We start from the raw sequence: 27,351 nt of genomic DNA on the forward strand, positions 1-27,351 counted from the left end.
TCATAATGCTTCTTCACAACTGTAATGGAAACAGAAGTTCAGCATCACACAGTGCTGCTGCTTTCTCCACTGGAAAATTCCCCAGATGCTCTTGGCAAAGTGAAGTTGACATACCTGCTCCTCTCCCACCCGTTCCTGATGCGCTGCAGTCTTTGGTTCATACAAGAAAGGTGGAAAAAGAGCTTAGCTAGGATTATGGTGCACGGTACCAGGAGAGTGAGGGTAAAAGTGGGAGGCAGGTAAAACTTGTATTGGTTTTCATCAAAGGCTCTTGTCCAGCCATAAGTCAAGGTGTGGAGTGTGCTGATCACCAGAGCAACAAAACCAAGGGTAGACTAAAAAAAAAAACCACGGAGGAGGAAAACCTGTTATTTTCTGCAATGCTAACTTTAATATACTTGCAAACATACTTAAGTATCTGTATCTTTACGTGGCCTCAACCCTGATTCAGTGCAGATATTTAGCACTGAATCCGTTGGACTCAACGGAATTCATTTCTAAGTAAACACACAAACCATTAAATTGCACATGAAGAATGACCCTGAAAGGTAATCATGTTAATTCCTGCAGAAACTAATGAAAAAATATGTAACTGTTAATTTTATTAGGATATAGTCAAGCCCTTTTCAGTCATTTAGATCAGGGTGGACAACCTGCATTGCCAGCCCAATGTGGTTTTGAAAAATAATAGTGATAAAGAGAATTGAAAAGCTCCGGGAGGAAATCTGATCCCATTACCATTCTTAACCCAAATGCCCAAACTGAGCACAAAATGGGTGCAAAAAATTTAGCTCTGCCCCTTCCAAAGACTGAGTTATAGCTTATACCCTAGTACAGTTTGGTGCAGCTGAATGGGTGGTGGGCTTCAAACTGGATGGAGATCGAGCAACATGTTGGCCTCAACTCTTTCCTCATCAGCCAAAGATGGGAAGGAGGCCTATATTTGTGTTTGCGAGGACACAGTCAGGGACTGTCAGTGTCCCAAATGATATATTAGATTGCAAATATGGCTTGTTTTGACTTTTAAAATAGTAATTTGTAAATGTGTAAGGCACTGACATGTATTAAAGCAGTGTTTCCCAACCTTGGCCATTTCCGGGTGTATGGACTTCGACTGCCAGAATTCTTATCAATGGTCATGCTGGCGGTGGGATTCTGGGCGTTGACATCCACACACCCAGAAATGGCCAAGGTTGGGAAATACGGTATTAAAGCATTTTGTCCCGTGTTGAACTGTAATACGAGGATTTGGCCTTTCTGCTGGAGCACTGTTCTAAACAAGAAGAGTAAGGAAGAAAGTTCATTCTTTCAAAAGAGACATTGTAAGCTTTTTTCTGGAAATGAGGACTGAGCAAATATAACTTAGGAGCAGCAGCAACTGGTAATATGGAATACTTGTTTGGTTTGCAAGCAATTACCATTTGGGAGGCCTGATGCTGCCATGGCTGAAAACATTCACATGACACCAACCCCCGTGCCGTAAATCTTCCCAAAAGTGCACATAGCAGGAATATGTAGCTAAGCAAACAGATGGGGCTCTTAGTTCAAAGTCATCTCAGCTTCCTTCAGACCCAACCCGACATGTACTTTGAAGCAAATACTTACGTGGGGCAATAACTTTGGAGCCCTTGCGTGATGTTGTAGTATTTTAGCAGAGCTTCAGCCATTGCAAAGATTTCAGAAGGATCACCCTTTGTTGGAGAGGGACATGAGTTCCTCTCTATTATTTATATTTATAAATTTAAGCAAATTTATATATATGGATTTCCCTTTGCTTATGCCTTAGTACCATAGGAGGACGCAGTGGCGCAGCGGTTAATGAGGCTGAAAATTGCCGTCCAGAAATGGTCGACACTTCAGCAGTCCGAGCCCAGCTCCGCGCAGCAGAGCGAGCTCCTGCCTCCTCCCCAGCTCCTGCCAACCTAGCAGCTCGAAAACTTATGTGAGTAGAGAAATGGGTACTCTCACCCTGGTGGGAGGAAAAATGCTGGCGGTGCTTGCATGGGAGACAGGATCAGTTGCCGGTAACGTGGAAGCTGCGCACGCCCGAAAAAGGCGTGAAGCAATGGAAACCCTGCCTCCTGCGCTCGCCAGCTGGGCTCTGGCTCTAGGAAGGAGGCAATGGCAAACCACTTCCGAAACACCTTGCCTTGAAAACTGCAGGGACTTGTCCATATATATATATATATATGGATTCCCCTTTACTTATGCCTTAGTACCATAGGTGAGTCCAGCCATTGTGGCTTATTCAGCAACCCATAATCAGAACAAAACCAGGGCCTTAGGGTAAGGGGACTCAACAAGCATCCTTCCTGAATGGATCACAGTATTTTCAGCAATTACGCATTATCTTATTACACATAGTGGTACTGCAGCCATCCCTGAAAGTGTGCAAGGCTATTTGGCAGAAAGGTTCCTCACCTGTCAGAGGGAGTCATCAGCATTGACCTTGAAAGGATTTTGCCTTTCTGGCTTATTACAAGAGTGCTATAATCAGAACAAGGGCCCAGAAAGCCACGTCAGAGGAGGAAACAGAAAGACTGACCTAAGTGCATGTACAGAGGTAATTGGTGAGCAAGCGGAGACATCGTTTGGTTTTGCTAGAAAACCAGGACTTGTTTCAAAACCAGGAAAATCTATTTATATTCTGGGTGATTTTGCAGTGCTCTGGTCTTTTTCCCATAAAAGCTAAATCTCTCTCCCATTAAAGTGCAGGAGCAGCTTCTTGCTAGTATCTCTTTTGACAATGAGACAGCTCTGTGGAGCTCAAAACTCTTTGTTTCTCTCATCAGGATGAACCAATTTCATTCACCAGTATCCCCTTCTGTCTCTTATTTTCTTCAGTCCTGGCTAATGCCTGCAACTTCTTTATGACAGCAGCACACTGTATGTCAGCTAAAGGTTGCAGTGAACCAATGTGTCTTTTGAAACCAGTGAAATTGTCAAGATTTCCTACAGGATCTTCTTGGTACATTTTGTGACATGAATTTTGCCATGCACTGAAATAGCCAACCTCAGTGCCAAAAGAGTTTATAAAGTTGTAAAACTCTCATTATTATGGTGCTCTCTGTTCAGAAAGGAGAGGATTTCATGCCTATGTCCCCACTTAGGCATGAAATCCAGATGGGTGACTTTGGGCCAGTCACACTCTTTCAGCCCAACCCACTTCACAGGGTGGTGGTTGTTGAAGGGAAAATAGGAAGTGGGAACATTATGTATGCATGCTGCCTCGAGTTGGACAAAATCTAGATGGTTGATCATCAACATCATGTGAGGATTTGAGCCTCTGGGCCCTAGTTTCTATCTTGCGTAGAGCACAGGGTGGAACTTAACTTATTTAGGACTATTTAATGCAGGGCTATGCAATTTTCTTGCAGCTAGGAGATCCCCTGTAAAAGCTACTGGCCTTCAGGTGTTATTGTGATGGTAGGGTGGAGCCAAAGGTATTCCACCCCTATTCTTGGGGGCATCATCAGCATGTTGGCTCTCCATTCCAACGGGTCTGCCACAGAAGAGAGATTCATCTCTGTTTAGCAACAAGGCTGGATAGTCATGAAATCCCTTTATATGTCTAGTACTGTGCAAAAGTTTTAGGCAGGTGTGAAAAAATGCTGTAAAGTAAGAATGCTTTCAAAAATATATTTGTAATTGTTTATGTTTATCAATTTACAAAATGCAAAGTGAGCAAACAGAAGAAAAACCCAAATCAAATCAATATCTGGTGTGACCACCCTTTGACTTCAAAACAGCATTAATTCTTCTAGGTACACTTGCACACAGTTTTTGAAGGAACTCGGCAGATAGGTTGTTCCAAACATCTTGGAGAACTAACCACAGATCTCCTGTGGATGTAGGCTGCCTCAAATCCTTCTGTCTCTTCATGGAATCCCAGACAGACTCGATGATGTTGAGATCAGGGCTCTGTGGGGGCCAAACCATCACTTCCAGGACTCCTTGTTTTTCTTTACACTGAAGATAGTTCTGAATGACATTGCCTGTATATTTGGAGTCGTTGTCCTGCTGCAGAATAAATTTGGGGCCAATCACACGCCTCCCTGATGGTATGGCATGAGGGATAAGTATCTGCCTGTATTTCTCAGCATTGAGGACACCATTGATCCTGACCAAATCTCCAACTCCATTTGCAGAAATGCAGCCCCAAACTTGCAAAGAACCTCCACCATGCTTCACTGTTGCCTATAGACACTCATTATTGTACCGCTCTCCAATCCTTCGGTGAACAAACTGCCTCCTGCTACAGCCAAATCTTTCAAATTTTGACTCAGCAGTCCACAGCACCTGCTGCCATTTTTCTGCACCCCAGTTCCTATGTTTTTGTGCATAGAGTTGCTTAGCTTTGTTTCCACGTTGGAGGTATGGCTTTTTGGCCGCAATTCTTCCATGAAGACCACTTCTGGCCAGACTTCACTGGACAGGAGATGGGTGTATCTGGGTCCCACTAATTTCCGCCAGTTCTGTGCTGATGGCACTGCTGGACATCTTCTGATGTTGAAGGGAAGTATGCATGATGCATCTTCCATCTGCTGCATTAAGTTTCCTTGGCTAACCACTGCATCTACAGTCCTCAACGCTGCCTGTTTCTTTGTGCTTCTTCAAAAGAGCTGGTATAACTACCTTGTGTCTTGTTGCTGTGCTCAGTCTTGCCATGGTGTATGGCCTGTGACATGAAACTGTCTTCCACAACTTCACCTTAGTAGCAGAGTTTGGCTGTTCCCCACCCAGTTTTAAGCCTCCTAAACAGCTGTTTCTGTTTCAGTTAATGACTGTGTTTCAACCTACATATGAAATTGATGATCATTAGCACCTGCTTGGTACAACTGGTTAATCATACACCTGCCTCTAATCCTACAAGATCCCTGACTTTGTGCAAGTGTACAAAGTGCGCAAGTGTAAGAATTGATGCTGGTTTGAAGCCAAAGAGTAGTCACACCAAATATTGATTTGATTTAGATTTTTCTTCGGTTCGCTCACTTTGCATTTTGTAAATCGATAAACATAAACAATGACAATATACTGTATATTTTTGAAAGCATTCTTACTTTACACCATTTTTTCACACCTGCCTAAAACATTTGCACAGTACTGTATACTGAACAGACCTACGAACAACTGTTCCTTAACCGCTAGTCTAGCTCTGAGAATTACTTCTTTCTGGAGAAAGACCTTGAACTGTAGCACTTACTTGAACAAAGCTAAATTCCCTCCAGTTGAGAGAGTTAGAGATGGATGGAAGTGAGGTTATGGCAAGTAAGGAGAGCAAGCCCAGAGCCATGATGCCAAAAGAGATGTAAATCTCCATCCTCCAGACTTCCTCCTCCACCCAGGCATCTGTTTTCTTCTCCACCTGGAAGAACAATGGTAAAGGCATGTTGAATAAACCAAGAAAGAGGAAGCAGGGTGGTGAACTGAATAATGCCCAAGGGTGGGATTAATTTCCATATAATGTTTGCCAGCTGCAGGATATCTGGAAACTTTGGACAAAGGAAGCCTGCTCTCCAGCCAACCTTTCTACCGGTCAGATACTGATTCCTAGCCTCCATTTGTCTTGCAGAAATAGGAGCTGCAACTTCTCCTAGCCAGGAATACTCCCAAGGTTTCTGACAGCCAGTTCTGGCCAGCCCATACCGCTGCCCTAGGCAGCTTCACATTGCTTTTATAGTGTGGGGCTGTTTTATAATCATTTGTTAAAGATAGTGAAGTTTAAATAGTTTAAGCTGGCACCTGGTTGACTCCCACAACTGAGGAGCAGATGTTTCAGTTGCACCACTGGCAATCAGCTACAGCTTCCCTCCTACCTACTCCTTATACTGGATAAAATGAGCGTTCACCTGTCTTTTCAATGTAGTACACCGTATGTGCATATGTTGGATTTTTAGTATTGTCTTTCCAAACCTTCCTTTAAATCAGTTATTGACATTTTTTACTTAGGGTTTTGCTTCCCGTAGGCTGAATGGAACACCATTTCTGGATCACAGTCTGTTTAGAAATGACTGTCCTAGAGAAGTACATGTATCAATCCAACCAGCATTTGTACACCATGGTATAAAAAAGAGTGTGCAAAGGAAAAGCTTCAGGGCTCAGTCAAGCTTTGTAACTGTGCATGTGGCTTAGGGCTGGGCAGAACTGTTTCCACCAGCAAGATTTAGTCTATTTCTTTTCCTGGTGGCCACATGTGGCTTAAAGCACACATGTGAGTTAGTCTGCTGCAGGATTGTGTCTTCCACTTACCTTCTCATTCATGTCCCATCTGGTACCACTAAAATGAGTCAATCCCACTTACAGCCACATGTAGGTCCTGGATGAGACTCACAGCTGGATTGGCAACAAAACTATTATTCTAAACCCAGTCACATGTATACGAGCCACTGAACTATGATTTCCCAATATTGCTGAAGTATGGCCGGAAGAAAACAGAACACCCATATCTCTCACCAACCTCTGGAGGAATGTGCCAGGAACTTGGCGCCTGGAAGATCAAACCACACTTTGCCACTGAAGGATACAATTAACATGGCAAAGCAGCTCCAATTTCAAGCAAAGACCACAAGCATAGCTCTCTGAATGCTGGACTGCTCAGGGGCTTAATGGGATTTGGTTTAAATGCATTTAGGAGAGAAGTCTTCAGCTAATGGAAAAAAAAAAAGAACAGAAATGGGATTTGTACTATATTACAAATTAGCTCCTTCCATTTATTCTGTTAAATCAATGTGACTCATGAAGCTCGGGGGGAAAAAAAACAAGCACAAGAAAAGAAACAAACCGGCCAGGAAAGCTTGCCTGAGATTTATTTACAATAATCACCAAAAAGAAACATGAGTGGAATTAAGAGCTGGGGTGGGGGTATTGTGTTCCTAGCAGCAAATAAAGAAAGGCAGTTGGGCAAAAGATAATGCAGGCAAGCTAGAATGGCATGAAAAAGCTTGCTTCTACACTGCATCTCATATTCACTTACTTAAGCAGAACTGAGGTCCACTGGCTTCAATGGAACTTCATCAAGTTTAGAATCTGTATGTGCTGGCCTGGGCTGATTGATGAAGCAATAAATCTATGAAACAACCAATGCCAATTTAAAAACTGGAATGACATCCTTCTGTCAAAGTGTTCCATAGAAATAATTTATTCACACCTTGGATTTTGTAGTTGGGCACAGCCTCTTGACTTCTGTGTAGAAAGAAACCACTTTTCCAACCCTCGGAAGGGCACAGGAAAGTCAGGAATCAAGTTCACCTTTGGCAATGCCTTCTGATCCAGCTTTCCTCCTACCAGCTCACACGCTGGCTGGGTTCAGGAGCTAATTCTTCTAGTTCTTAATCATCAGGCCTTAATCATGCCTACCTTTGGGATATGTTTGGAAACCTTAGCTAGCTAGAATATAGTGGACAGTTCTGTGGAACATAGAATAGAAACTAAGAATGGCCACAGAATTTTTGCTAAACTGAAAATGAGAGAGAAAAGGGACTAAAACCTCTTAACATTGCAAAGCTCAGCTGGTTCTAAATAAGACAGCATGCTTAATCAAGACAAAGTGCCAGAAAGAACCCCAATTTTGTATCTTTTAAATACACAAACATTACAACTATGGAGTGAGTGAGTGGTGGGCAATCCAAGCTCTCATGGCTGAATGTGGCCTTCAGCTTCTCTAACCATAGGAAGCCCTTCTGAGGTAGAAAACATTCAAAAACTGTAGGGTTAAACCTAATAGAAGCTCAATGTTTTTGTTGTTTTCTAAAATAACAATCTCCAAACTCTCTCATTCCAAAAACTAAGAACCAGCTCCCATGAAATTCTGACCCTCCCCACTTTGTATCACCACTCCACTCACTGCTGCTTCCATCGCTGCAAAATATGAACTACGGCCCACCGGCCATCACAAGGCTGCCTCCTGCTGGACTGAGGCAATTTGGACTGATGCAGTGAAGCCAGGTCACTAACCACAGGACTTCCAAGACCATGCAATGCAAGGAGGAGTAAGCAGTCAGTTTTCCAACAACCTGGGAGTGCCGTACCTGCTTGACCGCCTCATTGAGTAACAGATACCGGTGGGACCGACGCATGGGTAGGCAAAGGCTGTAGACAGCATGCAGCGCTGCACAGAAGAAGCTCAGCAGGCCTATCTGCTTCCGGTGCTGCAGCCACTGGTCAAGCCAGTCAGGAAAACGCCGGTACTTTGTGCAGTGGTACAGCTGAAAGATGGCCGCGAGCACTCCAGGCAGGTAGACTAGGGACAGCATGACATAAGCAACGCAAGGCAAGGTGGTGTTGACGATCTCCACAGGGATCTTGTAAAATTTGTTCTTCTTCTCTCGAATGTACGGATGTAAGACTTGCCGGATGAAGTTGTAGGTGTAGAAGCAGAGAAAGAGACCCAGGGCCAAGAAGACGGGAATCTTCCAGGCAGGGAGGAGCCTCAGGGGAATATTCTCTATTTCCCGAGCTGAGAACAAGGCACCCATGTCCACAGGGGTGAAGCCCAGGGCGTGAGCAATTTCAGCAACAGCCTGCTTGGCTTCTTGGTTGTCACAGCAAATGAAGACCTGCAACAAGAGGAGGAGGGAACAACTGGGAAATTGTGACCAGGAATCCAAGGCAATGCTGCAATCAAAGGAATCTTAGCAGCATAGTGTAGCCTAGTAGTTAAGGTTTTAGACTTAGACCAGAGAGGCCCAGTTTTAAATTCCTATTCAACCCTGGAGCTCACTGGGTGATTTGGGGCCATTGACTCTCTTTCCAACCTACCTGAGAGTCAAGTGAGAAGAAATCCACTTATATGCTGTTCTGAGCTCTTAGAGGAGAAAGATGGGATATAAATGAGAACGAATGAATGAATTAATGGCAACAGCAGCAGCAGGAACAGCAGTGATTTTTTTTCCTGCTCCTGGATGCTTTTTCTTCCCACGATAACTGAGTCTAATGCTGGAATAAGCTTTTTCCCCCCAGTGAACCATTATGAACAACAGGGGGGTTCTGGTGAGGGATCTTAAAAAGGTACTGAAGTACTTGAATATATGAATTTTAATTAACCAATCATAATTTTCTACAATCGTGACTATCTCAATGACAAGGCCAACCAGAATTTGACGTCCAGGTCTCGAGGTGCTGAACTATGTGCAAGACTGCAACCATCTGTGTGGTAAAATAATTCACAGACATTCATTACAAGCATGCTGATTGCCCAGATAGTGAGTCATGCTTTCCCCTTTTTCTCAAGCTAAATTCACACATGCCAGACTCTGATGCACTTTGTCTGGGTCTGAAGCTTACTCAAGAAACTGGTTAAACAAACTAAGACGTCATATGATGCGAGAAGCTCAGAATCTCACAGGTGTTGGTATGTCCACAACGTACGGGAGAAAGAAGCCCATACCTGCTTGTTCCCATCTCTGGGACCTGACTGCAAGGTCCAGGATGAAATGACGTTAAATCCTTTGACCACAGTGCAGGCTGGGAAGAGTGAGGCTAGATACTCTGCATTTGATTCTTTGTGATGATTTATTTCAGCATTGTTGCTAACATCCACCAGTATTTTGCCAGAAAGCTCACTGTTGAGGTCATAGAGTGTGGTGTAGTGTTCTCTGAAAATTGCCACAAAGACGATATCTGCCTTCTTTATGGCGTCTGCCTGGACTGTTACTTCAACTGCTGAAGGAAAGAGGCTCGCGTTGCGCTTCGGGTTCCGGCTTCCAACCACCACTTTGAAACCTGAGCAGACCAGGCGCATAGACAGGGAGCGTGCAAAGTCACCACTTCCCAGAATCCCAATTGTCCTGCTCTCAGCAGCCGGGGCCAGGCTTGAATTACTGTCCGCGTTCTGATGATCTAGCAGTGGTTTTGCCATGTCGCCTCCTGGCATCCCGTAAAACTAAAGCAAATAAACACAAGGTCACATCAAAGACTGAACTAAAAATGGTACACACACCCCGCATTGGTCATTTTTATGAAGGTAGAGGCATTTACTTGCTCATTGACTATGTACAGCTCCTGAGTCCCACGCTGAAGGTTCCCTGAGCATCTCACAAAAAATCCAGAATAATTTCTTTATGTCATATAGTAATACAGTACAATGTGAAGGGTTAAATGTTATAAGCCTAATTATTAAACAATTAAAACAGGCTTCAGAATTCCATTTGTAAAGGCTTCCAGAACCCACTCCTCATAGTTAATCCAGAAGAATTGCTAGACTCCTTGCTCAGGACCAGAGCATAATTTGATGGGATGCATAAAATTTAAAACAGGTCCCTCCAGCCAATGTGACTTGGGACATGGACAAAGTTGCTCCCCCACCATCTTCTTCTCTCTTACACACCTGTCCACAATCAGGTTCTTATATTTCAAGTACAGAGGACGACCAGTCCATCGAGCAAGGCCGCTCCCAACCCCTGCCCACTTTCACCAACAATTCCCTTTTTTCCTTGAGCACATTGAACACTTTTCTCGAGCTAGGAGAGAGGAAAAACAGCTTTCCTTCTTGTCCTGCGTGCGAAATGGATTGGGGGGGGGTCACTTTTGCTAATGGGAAGTGGCCTCCGCAAAGCCACACTCCATGATGTTACATGATCCTGGACCACTCCACCTGCTTTGAATGCATTTGTCATTAAAATGCTGAGTTTTACTTGAGATATTAATTCATTAAGTAAAGGACCACACACCTACTTGCAAACTTTATTTAATCTTACTTCCAAACCTTTAGTATTATTCCTCATGAAAAACTAAATTCCACTCTGAAAGCAAGTCTTAATATGATTTTAATAAATATACAATCCTTCATGCTTAACAAAGAATACTTATTTTAGTACTTGAATAAGTATGAGTTAGAAAATATTACACGTTTCCAGAATTAGCTCATGAGAATTACATTTCATCATGTTTCTATGCTTATTACTTTATTTAAAATATTGTCTAAGAGCGCTTATTGTTTTGGTCATATCTTAATACAAAATCTCAAATTCTTTTCTTGATCTATTTTATTCTGGAATAAATATTTCTAAATTCTAAATATAGATTAGAATAGCATTCCCTAATCTGATACCTCTGACCAGAGAAGCCATTCCTGTAATTACGGCAGAAACATTTCTACATTACAATCTTTTTAATCCAATGAACAAAATTACCACCTTGAAAAACAGATCAGTCTGAGCTCTATTTCAAAAATTCCTTTTAAAAGTACTGCTAAAAGCTATTCCCTTAAAGCAGGCATGACTGACGTGTAGCCCTTTGGATGACCATGGACTATAACTCCCATTATCCCTCACTACTGGACAAGTTAGCTAGGGATGATGGGAATTATATTCTAAATACATCTGGAGGGCCACTTGTTGTCCACTTCAGACATCAAGCAAACAGAACGGCATCTGTCTGTGAAATTAAGATATATAAATATTCAGTAACATCAAGATAGAATTTACCTGATATTTCTCTCATGAACCAGCAATGCCTCAAAGTTCTCCCGATGGATAAGGAACTGCCCTAGTCTTTTTTATAGTCTGGCACCTGTGTTTTGCAAACTGCCATTCAAAATGAGCAAGGGAAGATTTGCAAAGTTTTAAATTAAACATTGCGTTTTTGTTTTGATAGGCCAAGGCAATGGATGATGCAATACATCTAAATTTGAACCATTACGCCATTTGAGAATGAAGCAAAAGAAGGATATTTTTAAAGGAAGGGACCAGCTTAGGTCCGGACTGTAATTAATGGTGGGCTTAACTAAGAACATGTTTTAATCACTGTGTTATCACGAACTCAACATGATTAAGCCAGCTTGTACAAAGATTCTTTATAAAGCAGTGTGGTCTAGTACAGCTGTTTAAAACAGGTGAGTCAGGCACCATTGGTGGTCCGCTAAGCCTTTATTTTTGCTGATTCAAATGCAGGGCTCGTCTGTGGCAAGTCAGTCTCTCTCAGATACACAGACTTGTTGCTGCTTTCCAAAATTGGTACCAACTCTTAAATCCAATGAAAATGACTTCCTCCTTGATGTAACAGTACAGTTTGGTCTGATTCTGTTTGGAACTCATACTGCTGGGGGAAGAGCAAGCTGATTTTTTAATCCAAAATTTCTAACTGCAGTCACTTCTCCTTCCTTTCCAGTCACAGGAATAGCAAAAATGACCTGACGTGTTGGCAGGCAGTGAGAGCTAGCACTGGTCTTGGAGAAATTCTTCAATGGTAAGACACAGATAGGAGGGATATTACTTTTGCACAATTTATTTCTCTGAGGGCTGCAGATACATGGATTAAGGTCTCCGTTTTTCAAAATGCAATTTTCAAAATATGTTTACAAATAATGTTAACACCTTAAGAACAGTCCCAAAATTAATAGGAGTATGGGCTTTGACCCATGACTAGTTAAAAAACTAGTTAAAACTGAAGAGAGGTGAAACTAATGGGAATTGTTATGGATTTGGGATTATGGTTAGGCAGTTGCACTTGGAGTCTATATCATAATCATTTATGCTTAGCTAGTACATTTCCAGGCCTTATTTCAAATACTGGTATTGTACCTTGAAGAGTCAGTTTGGCGTGCAGTAATGGTTAAGGCAGCAGGCTAGAAACTGGGAGGCCATGAGTCCTAGTCCCACCTTAAGCATGAAGCTGGCTGGGTGACCTTGGGCCAGTCGCTCTCTCTCAGCCCTAGGAAGCAGGCAAGGGCAAACCACTTCTGAAAAACCTTGCCAAGGAAACTGCAAGGACAAGTCCAGGCAGTCACCAGGAGTCAGAAACTGGCACACACACAAGAAAAGTACCTTGAAACCTGCTAGTAAGGATATTTATTCTGCAGGTAAAATGGAAGGGCCCGGTTCAGTGGTGTCTCCGCATTTATGTAATAATATTTTATTGAAATTTTAAAATTACAAAGTTAAAAGTTAGAAATGAAAAAGAAAATGAAAAATACAAATTATAAGGAAAAGGAAAAGAAAACGTGAGATAAAGTAAAGGAAAAGAAGAAAGGCATGGGCATTTATGGAATTCAGTTCTATAGGAATATGCAGGGCTCCATCCCCGTACTAGGCTTTTAAAGCCTCCTGATCTGTATGTTTATTATTTCTTTATCTACTGTAAGTACTATGCAATTCTAGCTGCATTTATTTATTTTATTGTTTTAGTGAACCATATTATGAATTATTAACCTTTTCTGAATTATTTTTCTTAATGCTATAATGTTTTATGCTTTTAAAAATTCACAGTTCATTATTTATTGTAAATACATATACAGGAAGCTGTCTTGGGAGGTTTTATTCTAAATGGCAGTCTAAAATCTTTTAAATAGATAAATAATTACAGACTAGGAGCAAGGTAGCCAAAACAGTCTTTATAAAAGTAAAACAACTTTGGAGAGTTAAGCTTTTATTGTTGTTGTTATGCAATGCAGTAGATATTTCAGGGCATTTTAATCTGCAACTCCTTATTGTTGGAACAAAAAGAGGGAAGACAACAACATCCAGCATCTAGCAAGCATGTTATTTGGACACACAATAAAAGAAACCAGATTACCATATACAAGGGAACAGAAGCAGCAACCAGAACAGCTTCTCTGAACGAAAAGAATGGATGCTGTATCGTTATACAATAAAAAAGAATGAAACGTGGCATTTCCATGACATGGATAGACCCTTTTAAACTTAGATGGCAAACTCTGCAGTATTTATTTGCAAGCTTTCCCATGATACTATTAGGAGGTATGTGGAACCACTGAAAATTAGTTTAATGACTTATCCATTTTTGTGGGGAGGAAGAGAGAAAAGGGGAAGGAGAAGGAGAGAAATACTCTGATAAATAACTTCTATTATCTTACTTTATTTATATCTCACAATGAAACTCAAAGCAGAGAATCCCTGACAATTCCCTTGTATAGCTTCAACAAGAATATAAGATCCACTGGTGAAACATCACTTAAGAAAGCCTTCCTCAAGCTGATGCCCACCAGATGCATTGGGACTACAGTTCCCAGAATTCCCAGCTAGTTGGAGAAAGTAAGGTTCGCTACAGTTATTTCTTAATTGATTGTACCTTGCAAGAGAATTATTCACATCTAACTACTGATATGGGGTGGGAGTTGCTGACAATTATTCATTCTGGGTTCTCCCTTGCTATGTCATGAGCCTCATCAGTATCATCCCGTTGACAGATGGGGGAGAGCATCTGAGAGGTCCTTCCCTTATTTGATAAAAATGCAGATAACTTTGGTAGCATTAGCAGAAGTCATGTATGTATGTACATCAAAAATTTTACTAGGTGAATGGTAAGACTCAAGAGTTCTGAACTGTGAAAATACACAAATTCTAGCATTTGAAGAGGCAGGTCCTCCCCCTCCCCCCCCGCAATAAACACACACCTACAGACCATGGATTTTTGAATAGATTTGGAGCCAACAGGCCATCAGGATAAACAGAATTTGGAAAGGCTAGGGGACCAATGACTAACTTATTTAGTAGTTGCTTGCTATGTACTCTCAAGTTCAGAAAAACAGATTAGTTTAAAAGAACATAGATGAGATCTATCAAACACTGCTTATGCAAATATACTAATTTCACTAAAAATCTTCAGTGTGTAAGTTTTCTTACTAGAAAAATGGGGCATGGGCTGTCCATAAGAATAACTGATCAAATTCAAATGTATTAAATAACATACAGTATATGGTATGCATCTAAATCTCAGCAGGTCCAACACTTGGCTCATCTTATCCGGACTTGGAAGCTAAGCTGAGTTAGGTCTGGTTGTTATGTGGATGGGAGATGACCAGGGAATCTAAGGATTGTCAGCCAGACTGGGAAGTCTTAAAAACTTCTGGAAGAAGGCAACAACAAACCACTTCTATAATGCTAAGAAAACTACATGGATGCATCTATGAAGCCACCAGGGGATCACCTCAGTTTGAAAAAGAGTTTACTTTTTTTTTAATGTATCTTTTACATATCTAAATTCAAACAAAACCCAGAAGATAACAATTTCTGGTTTAAGATTCATCACCAAAGACAAATTCCTTGTATATATTTTATACTTGGCCATTAAACTATTCTGTATTCTGTAAGATTGCATAATCTTGAATTACTGTTGCTAAATCTTACATATTAGGTATTTCACGTGTTCATCTCTTAAGGGGGTGTGGTCCTGCCTCTATCTTCTGACCTTGTCTTTCAAAGTGCTATTATTACTGAGGCAGGATTGCAGCAAATTTCTCTGATGGCTTTGGAACTGTGAGGTTTACCATAACAGGAGGTGGCATGCCTTAGTGACCAAGTACTTTCAACCTAGCTTGAAAGAAAGCTAAGCAGGTTCATACTTGGCTAGTTCCTGAATGGGAGACTACCAGGAAATGACAAGCTGTAGGTTAGACTGAGTAGTTAAATGAAAATCAAGAAGTGGCAAGATTTTTGATATTGACAAGAATGTAATGTCAACTTGTCCATGGAGTCCCCAGGATAGGAGTCAAACCTGACTGAAAGGAGACTCACCTTCACACCTCCATACACTCAAACTTCCCCAAATCCTCACATATAGCTCACCTATATTGCATAGGTGCTTAACTAAATCCTAGTGCAATCCACTCAGCATAACAAATACTACTGGGATTAAACATCTGTGCTACACACACACACACACACACACACACTTTCTGTTTACAGGTAGTTCTTGCCTAACGACCACAATTGGGACTGGAATCTTGGTCATTGAGCGAAGTGGTCGCTAAGTGAGATGCCCATGTGACTGCTTTGTTCAACGACCGCAATCCAGGCACTCCTGGTTGTGGTCCTTAAAAGATCTCCCAGGTCGTTAAGCGGACGGAGCTAAAAAGCTGTCTGCTGAAGGATTTCAGCTCAGCACGGAGCTGAAATCCTCCCAGCAGGCAGCTCTTTGAGAGTGAAATGGCTGCCTGCCAGATGGTTTCAGCTCTGGGTAGAGCTGAAATCCTCCTGACAGACAGTCCTTTCACTCTCAAATGTTCCTAAAGCCCGCCAAAGGGTTTGCCCTCCTCTCTGTGGATGGAGGGGAAATCCTTGGTGGGGCTGGAGGAACGGAGCTCAAATCTTCAGGATTTGAGCTCCGTTCCTGCACACTGCCATTTCCCCTCTACATGTAACCTTCTTTGCCGGCAGAGAAGATTGCAAATGGCAATCACATGATCGTGGGGCACTTGGCAACCGGTTGTAAATGAGAGCTGGTTGCCAAGTACCTGAAATGAGGCCATGTGACTGAGAGGGGCCACTGTAAGCACCCCTTCCAAGGCCATCGTAACTTTGAACCATCGTTAAACGAATGGCCGTTAAGCGAGGACTACCTGTACTCCAATAACTGAAACCCTAGTATTGGGTAGTTTACTCTCTAATGCTGCTTCTCACTAGAGCAGAACATCCAAGTTTAAGGCATATTGTATAACCTACTGGATATATAGTTGCTTTTGTAGAAGCAGGTAAGAGTCAAGGATTTTATTTATTTATTTGTCATATTTATATGGCCACCTACCTCATAATCAAGTGACTCTGGGCAGCGTACAAAGTTAAAAACAATATGTAAGACCGGCTCGCATTTACAACCGGTTGCCAAGTGCCCCACGATCATGTGATTGCCATTTGCAATCTTCTCTGCCGGCAAAGAAGGTTACATGTAGAGGGGACATGGCAGTGTGCAGGAACGGAGCTCAAATCCTGAAGATTTGAGCTCCGTTCCTCCAGCCCCACCAAAGATTTCCCCTCCGATATTAATGTTATTAATATTAAAAACTTTAAATTTATAAAAAGCACAAAACTCAAACAGAATAAAAAAGAGATTAGGCAAAGATCAGGTGTTAATTACACTGGAGCCATCTCAATATTTCACCAGTCCCCTGGGGACCCCAGGCCTGATGACACAATCAGGTCTTGAGGACTTCCGGAAAGTCAAAAGGACGGAGCCAGCCTCACTTCAGGGGGAAGGATGTTCCATAAAGTGGGGGCCACAGCAGAGAAGACCCACCGCCTAGGACCCACCCAATGAAGCTCCCTAGCCTACACTCATCGTTCTCTTTTGCACTAATAGAGCTACTGAATCCCTTTGGAATTGAATCATTCTTCTACAGGCTTTGCTAAATCTGCAGATTAAAACCATAAATGCTTTGTTGTAGGCAACACAGATTCACAGCCATCTGCAAGGTTGTTAGCAAGTGAACAGGCACAACAAAGCACTAACAGGATACAACACAAGAGCTTGCTTTTGGCACACAGAGGCTGCTTCTTTGCCTAGGATGTTAATGACTGATCACTTAAAGGCTCCTTCAGCACATTTGCTTGTTGCTTTTTAAAGGGCAGTAAGCAGTCTACATGTCCTTCCCCTAAATTCTGCACCGCTTCTAGGAAGTCACATTTTACAAGCAAGCGAAATACATGATTTTCTAGTGGAGAAAACATGATACGTGTGGTCTGTGAACTAGCTGGAGAGATGGTCAACTTGCTGCGCTAGGGCCTCATGTTGTCCTTGATCTAATTTCATCTCCCCCTCCCACCCCATGACTAATTCAGACCCCTTGTGCTGGAAGAACAAGGGAGGGAGGGGAGGGGAGGGGAGCGGGATCCTGCCCATATTTGCCATTATCCCAACCAATGGTGTATGCCCTCCCTATCAATCCCAAGAAAATACAGCCCTCAACAGGAAAACGGCTGCTCATCCAGACTTTTTGGATAATTGATTGATGTAATCATTAGTCAACTGATGTAATCATTAGTTAGCAACCAGTTCTGGTCCCAGTCAAATTGTATTCATTGTTCAAAGATGGGGTGCTCTTATTTTTCAAAAGGCCTTGTTGAGCCCTCCTTGCTGCTGCTCAACACCATTCCCAGAGTGCACACCCAGCACCTTTTTAAAAAGGCATTTTGACCTCTGAAGCTGATTTGTTCTTCTAGGCAGAGTTTATATTCAGATTTGTGACGTAACATGCTTTGCCTCTAAATAGCAGCTGGCAAGTTGTGACATCATCTCTGTTACCACTAATTCTCCTGAAAGATGACCGTGCCATGCAAATGGGACCAAAAAGTCATTTGTGGTAAGACTACACAAGGCTAGTTAGAGGTCCTATTCATGCAGAAAGACTTCCAAGCTGGTCCTTTTTACCTAGCAAAGCCACTCTATCACCCAACACCATATCATAAATCCTATAATAGCCCCATGGGTTGCCACAGCAAAATCAAGCTTAGTTTTCAAAGATAATTATTATTGGGCTAACTAGGCCGTCAAATACATTCATCCATTCCTTGAATTATTTTCCTGTGCCTGTTTGCAAAATATTGTTGCTTGGCTATTTCCAAAGCAATTATAGGGTCTTACTAGGTTAGCATACACGAGAAGCAAGATTTTTTTTCCCCTAACCTTAGGCAGGACTTAAGAAATTCTGAGGCTGGGTTCACACATGCTAAACCGAAGGTATAAAGCAACAGGGTTCATAAAACATTCTGTGCCCAAACAAATGATTGCTTAATACAATTATCTGATTCGTAGCACAATGAACCACAAATTATCTAACCCCATTTAGCCTAGTCAGGTATGTTGTGTGAACTAAACCTAAACATGGAAGAAAGCTAGAGACACATCTCTCCATCCCCACTGCCTGATTTTTGCAAAAAAGGATTGAAGAAATACGGAAACCATGTTCCTAACTATAATTACAATTCACTGTACAATAGGGAATCCTGACTCTGGAGGGGTCCTACTCCCTTCAGAATTTCTCTACTAAAAGGGCAAGCCTAAGCCCACTCCCACAAAGGTGATTACCCCAAAATGCTTTTTCATAGGCCATCTCCTTATTCGTTCGTTAAGAGCTGACTATTCATTAAGAACTGACTAGGCTGTCTGTCTTAATCTACCGAACTTGGTCCTGGCCATTAGAATGCTAGGGATCTTATTGCAAAACACTGGAGAAGATAGTACTTTCCTACTGGATCTTCAGTATCTAAAAAAATTAACAGCAACAAAGAGCACTGTCAAACTGTAGCATGAAGGTCAAATAGTGAAGGCCACTATTTATTAGCTGTATTAATAATAATTCCCACAATTGAATATCCTCACATGTATAAATGTCATTCTGGACACACCTATTGAACATGGATGCTTAAAATGTATATGTTTCTCCTCAACATATATAGAAAGATCTTTCTATCTGTCTATCTTCATAAATTTATGTACTCTCAATTATTAAATTATTTATTATTATTAAATTATAATTATTAGATTCTTTATTTATTATTAAATTATTAAATCAATCAACTGCCACTTGGGAAAAATATTTTTAGAGAGCCATGTACTTGAAATAGGTTGAGGGTCATGGGGTGTGTTTTGTGTGTGTGTTGAATAAACCATGAACTGGACTACGGCCCAAAGTGGGTGGGAACAGCCATTCTCTCCCAGAATCTTATGTCTCTCTTCTCTTCCAAACAACAGGTGAGGGAAGCCATTCATTCTTAACAGAGGCCCAAACTATCTTTTTCTTAAAATGTTTAAAGTTAGACTCCTTTCCTCTTTTTTGTCTGGTCAAAGAAAAATAACTTACTGTGACTTCTTTTCCCTGAAAAACAAAGCTGAGCTGCTATCTTTCATTGCCAAGAAATTCACAAAGGTGATTACCCCAAAATGCTTTTTCATAGGCCATCTCCTTAACCCATTTCATTTTAGGTGGCCTTAGAACAAGAGGTGGGGAATAAATGCTTTTGGAAAATATTCCTTTATCCAGGTAACTGATACTTTATAAATCACTATTAATGAATTTTTACTGTGATGAATCACTATGGCTTGGACAACTATATTCCTTTGACAATACAGCAGTCATTTAAATAGAATATATAAGCTATCTAAATTTTTGATGGAATGCTTAATTTATGTAATCAATAAGCAGCATTCATCCAAGTAAAAGACCTGTTGTAATGTTTTGCATGATCACTGTCCTTTTTTGTTTTCAACAAAGCAATATGAAGAAAATGATAAAAAATGATAAAAAATATGAAGAGATGCAAGTTACAGTAAAAAAAATAAAATCAAAAGAGTTTCATAGTTGACTCAATTGCTTATCTTGGTATTAATACTGATATAGAAACTTGGACATCTTTCATTTAGTGTTCAAAATACTTTTTTTTCTTTAGATTTTGAAGAGCCCTTTTAAATCACTGCTGGAAAACATTAATTGAGCTTTTGATAATAATCTGAAAAAGGATGAATTTAAATGAATTCCCCCATGCGGGGGAAGGACCCTTAACTGCTTCCATTACCATATTCTCAGCAAATCGAAAACTCTTCAAGTTTAAAGTTAAATTATTTGGAGAGAATACCCAGTCTTCCTTTCAGGCAAATCTAATAATACACAATTTCACCTCACCTCTCCCTGCAAAACATTGCAGCAAAGAACAATTTTAATTGATATCACCTACCTAAAGTCTGTAATACTGTAGTATAGTTCATTCTCCCATTTCAGAAATCCACCACTTCATCCATCAGCAAGCGATTATTTTAGCCTTTCTAACTAAATTCTTGCTATGGAATTTGGACCTTTCATTTCTGAACCAGAGACTTACAAGAGGCAATCTATGCCAGGGGCCAGGTCTGGAATTATGAAACCTGGGTCCAAGTTTTGTCTTTGACGAAATAGTAGTTTCATGGAATCCCTTTCTCTCAGCATTAATTTGATGTGGCTGTCAAAAAAGAATATTTGTGACCTACATCACAGCGCTGCTGTGAGGATAACCACATGTGGGACCACTCCACCCCACCCCACCATCTTTACGTGGAAAGTCAGCAAAACTGACTATAAATAAATAATATGGACCTAGCTAGCAATCCATATTTTTCTGCCTTTTATATATTATTTAAAGCATTTATACTCTGCTCTTCAGCCAGAAAGGCTTTCAGAGTGACATTTTTACTACTGAAAGCTTCTGTTGGACTGAATTCAAATGCGAACTGATCTGGAATCTTAGATGCATCAGATAATAAAACTGGGTGGAAAAGAGATTTGTGGAAATTCAGATGTTTCCTGCTCCCTACTCTTTGTTGTAAAATTACCTATCCCATTGCTTATGAAAAGACTTAGATAGAATTGGTTGTATTTTCCATGACAGTTGCTCCAGCTTATTATGGGTAATCAGGTAAGGGAGCCTTAATTGATCTATAGTCCCATCTCTGTGGTATTCTTTAAAGTTAAATCTCTTGGAACTTTGCCCAGTGACAGTAAAAAAAATCAGCTCCCTTATTAATACCTAATAGGAGGTAACACATGACAGATATCTCCTGTTGCTTTTTTTTTTTGCTACAGTTACCCAATTTCTGTATCCTTTCACCCTACACAGATCAGCCATGATTTCAGCCTCACAAATACTTTCTCTTAATATAGAAGTTACTGATTGATGATCTAACACTAATATAAATATTTGCTGACTGCAAACTAAAACATTTTCCAGAATTCTCATTGTGGATTATTTTCCACAATGTTTTTGCGAGAGGCAATCCCAAGGACTTAGTTGTATAGCCTATATTGCTAACAATTTTTTTAAAAAAATCTAAATTCTATCCTGTTATTTATACCTATACAAAGCAAGCACTTTTGTGTCTCACTGCTTGCTATGTGTAATTAGTCTCTTTTGAAAATGAAGGCTTTCAAAAAGACTTCTCTAAATTCTTAATAGTTCAGGGTATGCCACTCTGGACAGCTGAAATATCAACTTTCTTTTCAAAGGTGGGGCCATACATAGCTCACTAAAACTGTCTATACGAAATGTACCTTTGCCTCACTTCATCAGAAAGACATACAGATACCAGCTGAATAGCTTTTAGCCACATTTCTTTCTAAGTCAACGGAGGCATATTCAAACAGCAGACCCAATTCTTCAAGTACTGTAAGGTGTCTTCCTATCCAGTACAAGGACAATCCCTATTCTTCCACCTTGCAAATGACCAACAACAACCCTGTTTTGACTGCATTAAGCCTCCATTTGTTTACTCTCATCTAACCCATTACTAATACCAGGCACTAATTTGACCTTTGAAAGGCTTCCTTAGCTTTAAATGGAAAAGACATACATAGCTGGGTACCATCCGCCTTCTGGTGGCACTGAACCACTAAAATCCACGTGATTTTGTCTAGCAGTTTCATTCATTTTTTACTAAACACTTTCCGGAATAATTTTTAAAATCATTTTTACTTACACGCAACACTGTTTGATGGACACAGATATAGAAGATACAACATTTTATAACCTGACTGGAAAAAAATTACAAAATCAACTCTTAAAGAGCTGAAAGATTCATTTGTGAGGATGAAATAGAATCACTGCAAGAAAGAATAATTACTTTTCAACACACTAAGCACATTGACAAAGAAAGGTATGATCTGTGTCCTCAGAAACACCAAAAACAAACCCCTCCCCCTCAAAATCCAAACCACTCTTTTTCAGGTCCTACACAATATTTTATACCATATGATGCTACCTTTAAGACAGTGCTGTCCAAACTTGGCCACTTTAAGATGAGTGGACTTAACCATGCTGGCTGGGGAATTCTGGGAATTGAAGTCCACTCATCTTAAAGTGGCCAAGTTTGGACAACACTGCTTTAAGACAAGTTGTGACTGGATTCCAAGGACTTATTCCAGGAATAACCATTGTTATTCACTAACTATCTTAATATTGATTAATCTCCAGTGAAGCTGTGCAAGTGGTTAATGTCACCAAGTACCCAGTAAGAAACTAGGTAACTTGCTTTTTTGATTAATATGTAGATTTGATTCTGTGCTTTGGATTATTCTTAAGCCTGCTGCTCCTATGTATTTTCAGCTGCTGATCTCAATAGCTCAGCGTATGGTAAAACCTGAAGCAATTTTGCATCTTTAATCATGGAGCCAATGTCTTCTCCACTTCCTGTCCCTTGCATTTTTTGCAATAACTTAATATTAGCTTGCTTTGACAAACAAGGCCTCCCTAGTAGAAGATAACATCAAGTCCCTCAATTAGCCTACACAAAGGATCCATGTAATACATAGATCCACGTAAATCAGGTTATGCCACCCTTTTGTTTGCATTCAGCCCTTTCAGAAGACATATTTTTAGATATTAATAGGGATATTAGAGGCCCATCTATCTATGAGTGTACGAGGCCTCTTACATTTCCATTTATGATACAAAAACCATAACATTGTTCCATTATATGCTTACTAGTACAGTCTAGCACTTGCTTGCTCGGTAGAATTTCCATATTAGATGCACAGAACTCCACTGTATCATCTAGACAGATATCAGTGTGTTTTAAAACTTCTATATCTGGAACAACTAGCTTCTCTTTTTATTTTTGCAATGTGTAATTTCAACATTTTGTCACACAGAGGTTTTAAAATACACGGTATTCAGCATTCAGTTTTAACATGGCTCTGACAAGAATTAGTTCCATGTGTTCATGATTTCTATTTTGGTTTGTATTATAATTCTGGTGACTACATGGTTTGCCACCTCTCCCCGAAGGTTCCCCCCAACCTGCCAAGCCTGAAAAGACAGTATTCAGCGCCCACTGAGTTTTCAATGGATTATGCTACTACCTTTTATTTGGGGGAGGTCTTTCCTTTCCTTTCCTTTCCTTTCCTTTCCTTTCCTTTCCTTTCCTTTCCTTTCCTTTCCTTTCCTTTCCTTTCCTTTCCCTCTCCTCTCCCCCCTCCCCCCTCCCCCCTCCCTCCCTTCCTTCCTTCCTTCCTTCCTTCCTTCCTTCCTTCCTTCCTTCCTTCCTTCCTTCAAAAAGCTGAATTAAATCTGCTATAGTATGCTTTGAGAATCTTTCATCTCAATATTTTAAGTACTCCTTTATGGACAATCTATAGTCTATCTTGGGAAATATATGTAGATGCACTATTAAATCAATATTAAGTCCACTCTGGACACTTCTCTTTTCCATGTCCAATTGACCCTCTTTACGGTGGGTTTTTTTTTTTTTGTTCCTTTACTTTTTGCTATATATATACTTAGGGCTTTCAAAACAGCACTATCAAAGTACTGACCTTCATCATGATCAGCCCAATAAAGCTTAATATCACATTAATTTTTTTAAACCAAGAAAAGGTTGAGAAAATTTAGCACCCTACGTGACAGCCTCTCCCAGCCTGTTTGGCCTTCTTGTCACTCCAGGAAGTGGATCATTTCAAGGCATATGTTGCATTCAGAAAGCAACATAAATGTTCTTAGGAGGAAAGATCACATTCCTGTAATAAACGCACGTTTGCCCTAGCCAGAACAAAAGTTAAGAGAGTGTATGTTAGAGGGTGTAATACAAATGGAAACACAGAGGATATATCCATAAACCTCCTTCAACTAAGCAACTTGTTGCATTTGATCTTTGACCTTCTCTGCCCTTACAGGTGGTACTCAAAATATACGTGATACTCTTTCCTCTATTTTCACCTTTTCTGAATTTGAGGGACCTTTGCAGATCCTGAAGATAGTATGACATTTTCCACCTGAAGTCTGCTGGCCACACAGAATCAGCACAAGTTCTTATGTACAGGCCCTGTTGCAGTTGATGTGAGCTACGCTCTGCAGTGAGCTGGGTGAGAAAACTTCATAGTGTTCCAGAAATAATTAGGAGTCACCATGGAACCATATTAACAGGGAAGCTGAGCGTCACTTACTGTCGCAGGTACTAAAATAGCTAATGTACTTCTCAAGAACACTGAAATTTAGAATCAATGAATCAATACATGCATCATCCTTCCAACTGATACGAACTACTGGAAAATTCAGTAAATGAGGCTGTTTTTAACCTTCTCCCATTGAAACTAAGGATATAAGATCTGCCCTATTGCTATGATCCTTTTTTTTTTTTAGAAAAAAGTTTCTGAAACAAATACAAGTTTCTAAACAAAGGCAAAAATTCAAGAACCAAAATTTTTCTTGCACTCTTAACTTACAGTCTGGCCATTACCATTTTGTTATGTGTGACAACCAATATAAACGTACACTCTCTTAATCATTAACTTTTTTTTTTTTGCCTTCCAGTCAGTCTTGCCTCCTGGCAACTGCCTGGACAAGTCCCTGCAGTTTTCTTGGCAACATTTCGGAGGTGGTTTGCCCTTGTCTCCTTCCTAGGGCTGAGGGAGGGTGAGTGGCCCAAGGTCACCCAGCTGGCTTCATGCCTAAGGCAGGACTAGAACTCCCTGTCTCCTGGTTTCTAGCCTGGTGCCTTAATCGCTACACAAACTGACTCTCATTCATTAGTTTAGATAAAGAAAAATGCTGCTTGTAAAAGATACCGATAGGTATAAGGCAAATTCTTATCAAGAGATATGCAGTAAAGGATGTTTGATGACTGATAATTTACTGCATTTCATCACCATATTTAGAAAGTTAGGAAACATTTAAGAATTGATACTGCTTGCAAGAGATACTGACAGACATAGGGCAAATTCTTATCAAGAGATGTGCAGTGTAAGATGCTTGATGACTGATAAATTTACTGTATTTCATGATCACATTTAGAAAGTTAGGAAACATTTAAGAATTGATGGCAGAGAAACTGACAACGAGTAGGCTGAACAACATATGGTGTATTTTTAAAAAACTTCTTAAATGAAGCTTTCCATCCATGAAAGCTTATGCCAACCAGCTTGGCCTAAATTTGTAGTCCCAACAAATCCTGAGGTTACCAGATTGGGAAGACCAGTTTATGCCACAATAAAAACATTTAGAGGCAAAGTGGGACTCAATGGAGTGCTTCATTCAAAAGTTCATCCTTTTCCCCATATCACTTTCACTGAGAGGGTGAGAAATCCCATCTCTTCCCACTCTAATCCACTAACTGTTCACAATAGGTATGCAATAACTGTTGATATCTATAATTCTCTCCACAATAGTTTAATCCAGCAGTCAGGCAGTTAAGTATTTTATGTCTGCCCTGCTCAGATGCCAGCACCTAGCTGTCCTTTGCTGATTAAAAAAAATAAAAATAACAGGGATATGGTTAATGCTTGAATGGGGGACCACCAGGACATCACAGGGCTGCAAGTTAGACTGGGAAGTTAAAAAAAAAAAATCCTGGAAAAGAGCAGTAACCAACAACTTCCATATTGCTGCCAAGAAAACCATGTCCATGAAGTCATCAGGAATAGAACCCAACCCCAAGTAGGCTTTTTTACTAATATCCCTAAAGGGGGATGGAGGGAAAGCACCTACTTGGAGAGAGATGCATGTATTTTTAAATTACCTACTGTATTGGTAGTGTGGCAATGTAAAGCTTTTTACTGGAAAAGTTTTTTTTCCCAAAGTGGACGGCTGTGGTAAGGTGACCACAACAGAGTGGTTCAAGGCAACACAACCTACATTAAAATAACCATGTGCACTTACTGGAAAGAAGAGGCAAGAGATGGAATAGCGCTACAAGGAATTATCGACACAGCCATTCATCCCAAACAGGTTTCAGTTTGGTTTGCAATTCAACGAGGCATTCGCTACAGCTTTAAACAGCGCCGGGCAACCACAGATCAGACCTATACACACTTCAGAAAGCCGAGCACCGTAAACGGCCCCCTTTTATCTAATCCTGAACAGATCATTTCTAGCCTTGTACGTATCTGCCAAACGATTAGTTTCCGGAAGGCGGGGAAGATGAAAAAGAAACCGACTCTTTCCGACACAAGATCCTTTGAAATAGGAAACGGTAAGGTCCCCTCGGCTTTAGCAAAGAGGAGAAGGAGAGAAATAGAAGCACGAGAGGCGAGACTGCCCGGAACTGGAAGGAGAGGCAAGCTAACGTCGAGACCACGATTCCCTGGAGGGAAACGGTCATCAGGACGGGAACAGAGCCGCGCAAAGCGTGTCTCGAAGGTGGGGGGGCTGGATGCGAACCCTCGCCTCGGGAGAGCGCCAAGCGGGGACTTCCCACTAAGGGGCGGCCTGGCTTGCACAAGAGGGACCTACGGAAGGGAAAGGCTTCGCTGGGCAGGAAGAGGCAAGGGCGGCGTTGCCCCTCGATCGGGCCCTTTCCTGCGCCTCGGGGGTCCGGACGAGAGCCGAGCGCCCAAGCCCCCTCCCCCAGGCACTCGCTCACTCCCCCCGCCCCCCGGTGCTCCTCCACGCACGGCCAGCAAATGGCACCCAGCCACGCAGCCCCGCCGCGCGAGGAGCCGCGACCGAAGCCGAGTCCAGCCCGAGGGGCGCTTTTTCGAGGTCTCGACCCGGCTAGGCTGCCTACTCACCGCTCTACGGGGGCCAAGAGAGGCGGCGAAGCGAAGAGAAAATGGGTAGTTTTTTTTTGCGGTGCTCGGAGGGCGACGGAATAAAAGCGCTGGACTCCTCCCCTTCTCCTCCCGCCGGCTCGCCTTTGCTTTCCCCGCCTCACTCCACGAGCGAT

The 27,351-nt window shown here is 41.3% G+C and overlaps 1 protein-coding gene and 1 long non-coding RNA gene across 2 annotated transcripts; one reads left to right on the forward strand and one right to left on the reverse strand.

Moving 5' to 3' along the window:
• On the reverse strand, positions 1-27,351 carry STEAP3 (STEAP3 metalloreductase). The gene is made up of 5 exons (XM_007425540.4): positions 27,197-27,351; positions 9,386-9,880; positions 8,028-8,555; positions 5,204-5,365; positions 1-335 (listed from the first exon to the last, which is right to left on the reverse strand). Exons 2-5 carry the CDS (start codon positions 9,869-9,871, stop codon positions 45-47), a joined length of 1,467 nt encoding a protein of 488 aa, XP_007425602.1. The 5' UTR covers positions 9,872-9,880; positions 27,197-27,351; the 3' UTR covers positions 1-44.
• On the forward strand, positions 12,124-15,867 carry LOC148215062 (uncharacterized). Its single transcript, XR_015797186.1, has 3 exons — positions 12,124-13,694; positions 13,841-13,988; positions 14,674-15,867. It is a non-coding gene; the product is annotated as an uncharacterized LOC148215062 (long non-coding RNA).

The sequence above is a fragment of the Python bivittatus genome, unplaced genomic scaffold (genome assembly GCF_059951505.1).
Source record: "Python bivittatus isolate LINGU-HERP-01145 unplaced genomic scaffold, Pbiv_v1 ctg000480_np1212, whole genome shotgun sequence".
Lineage (NCBI taxonomy): Eukaryota > Metazoa > Chordata > Lepidosauria > Squamata > Pythonidae > Python > Python bivittatus.

Bases quoted from the DNA above. Each gene is read 5' to 3' on its own strand.
- STEAP3 (XM_007425540.4), bottom strand. From the start codon at position 9,871: ATGCCAGGAGGCGACATGGCAAAACCACTGCTAGATCATCAGAACGCG. The intron at 8,556-9,385 runs GTATGGGCTTCT...CTCTTGTTGCAG, and splicing joins CCAGAGATGGGAACAAGCAG to GTCTTCATTTGCTGTGACAA. The intron at 336-5,203 runs GTAAGTGCTACA...TTTTTTTTTTAG, and splicing joins GGGAATTTAGCTTTGTTCAA to TCTACCCTTGGTTTTGTTGC.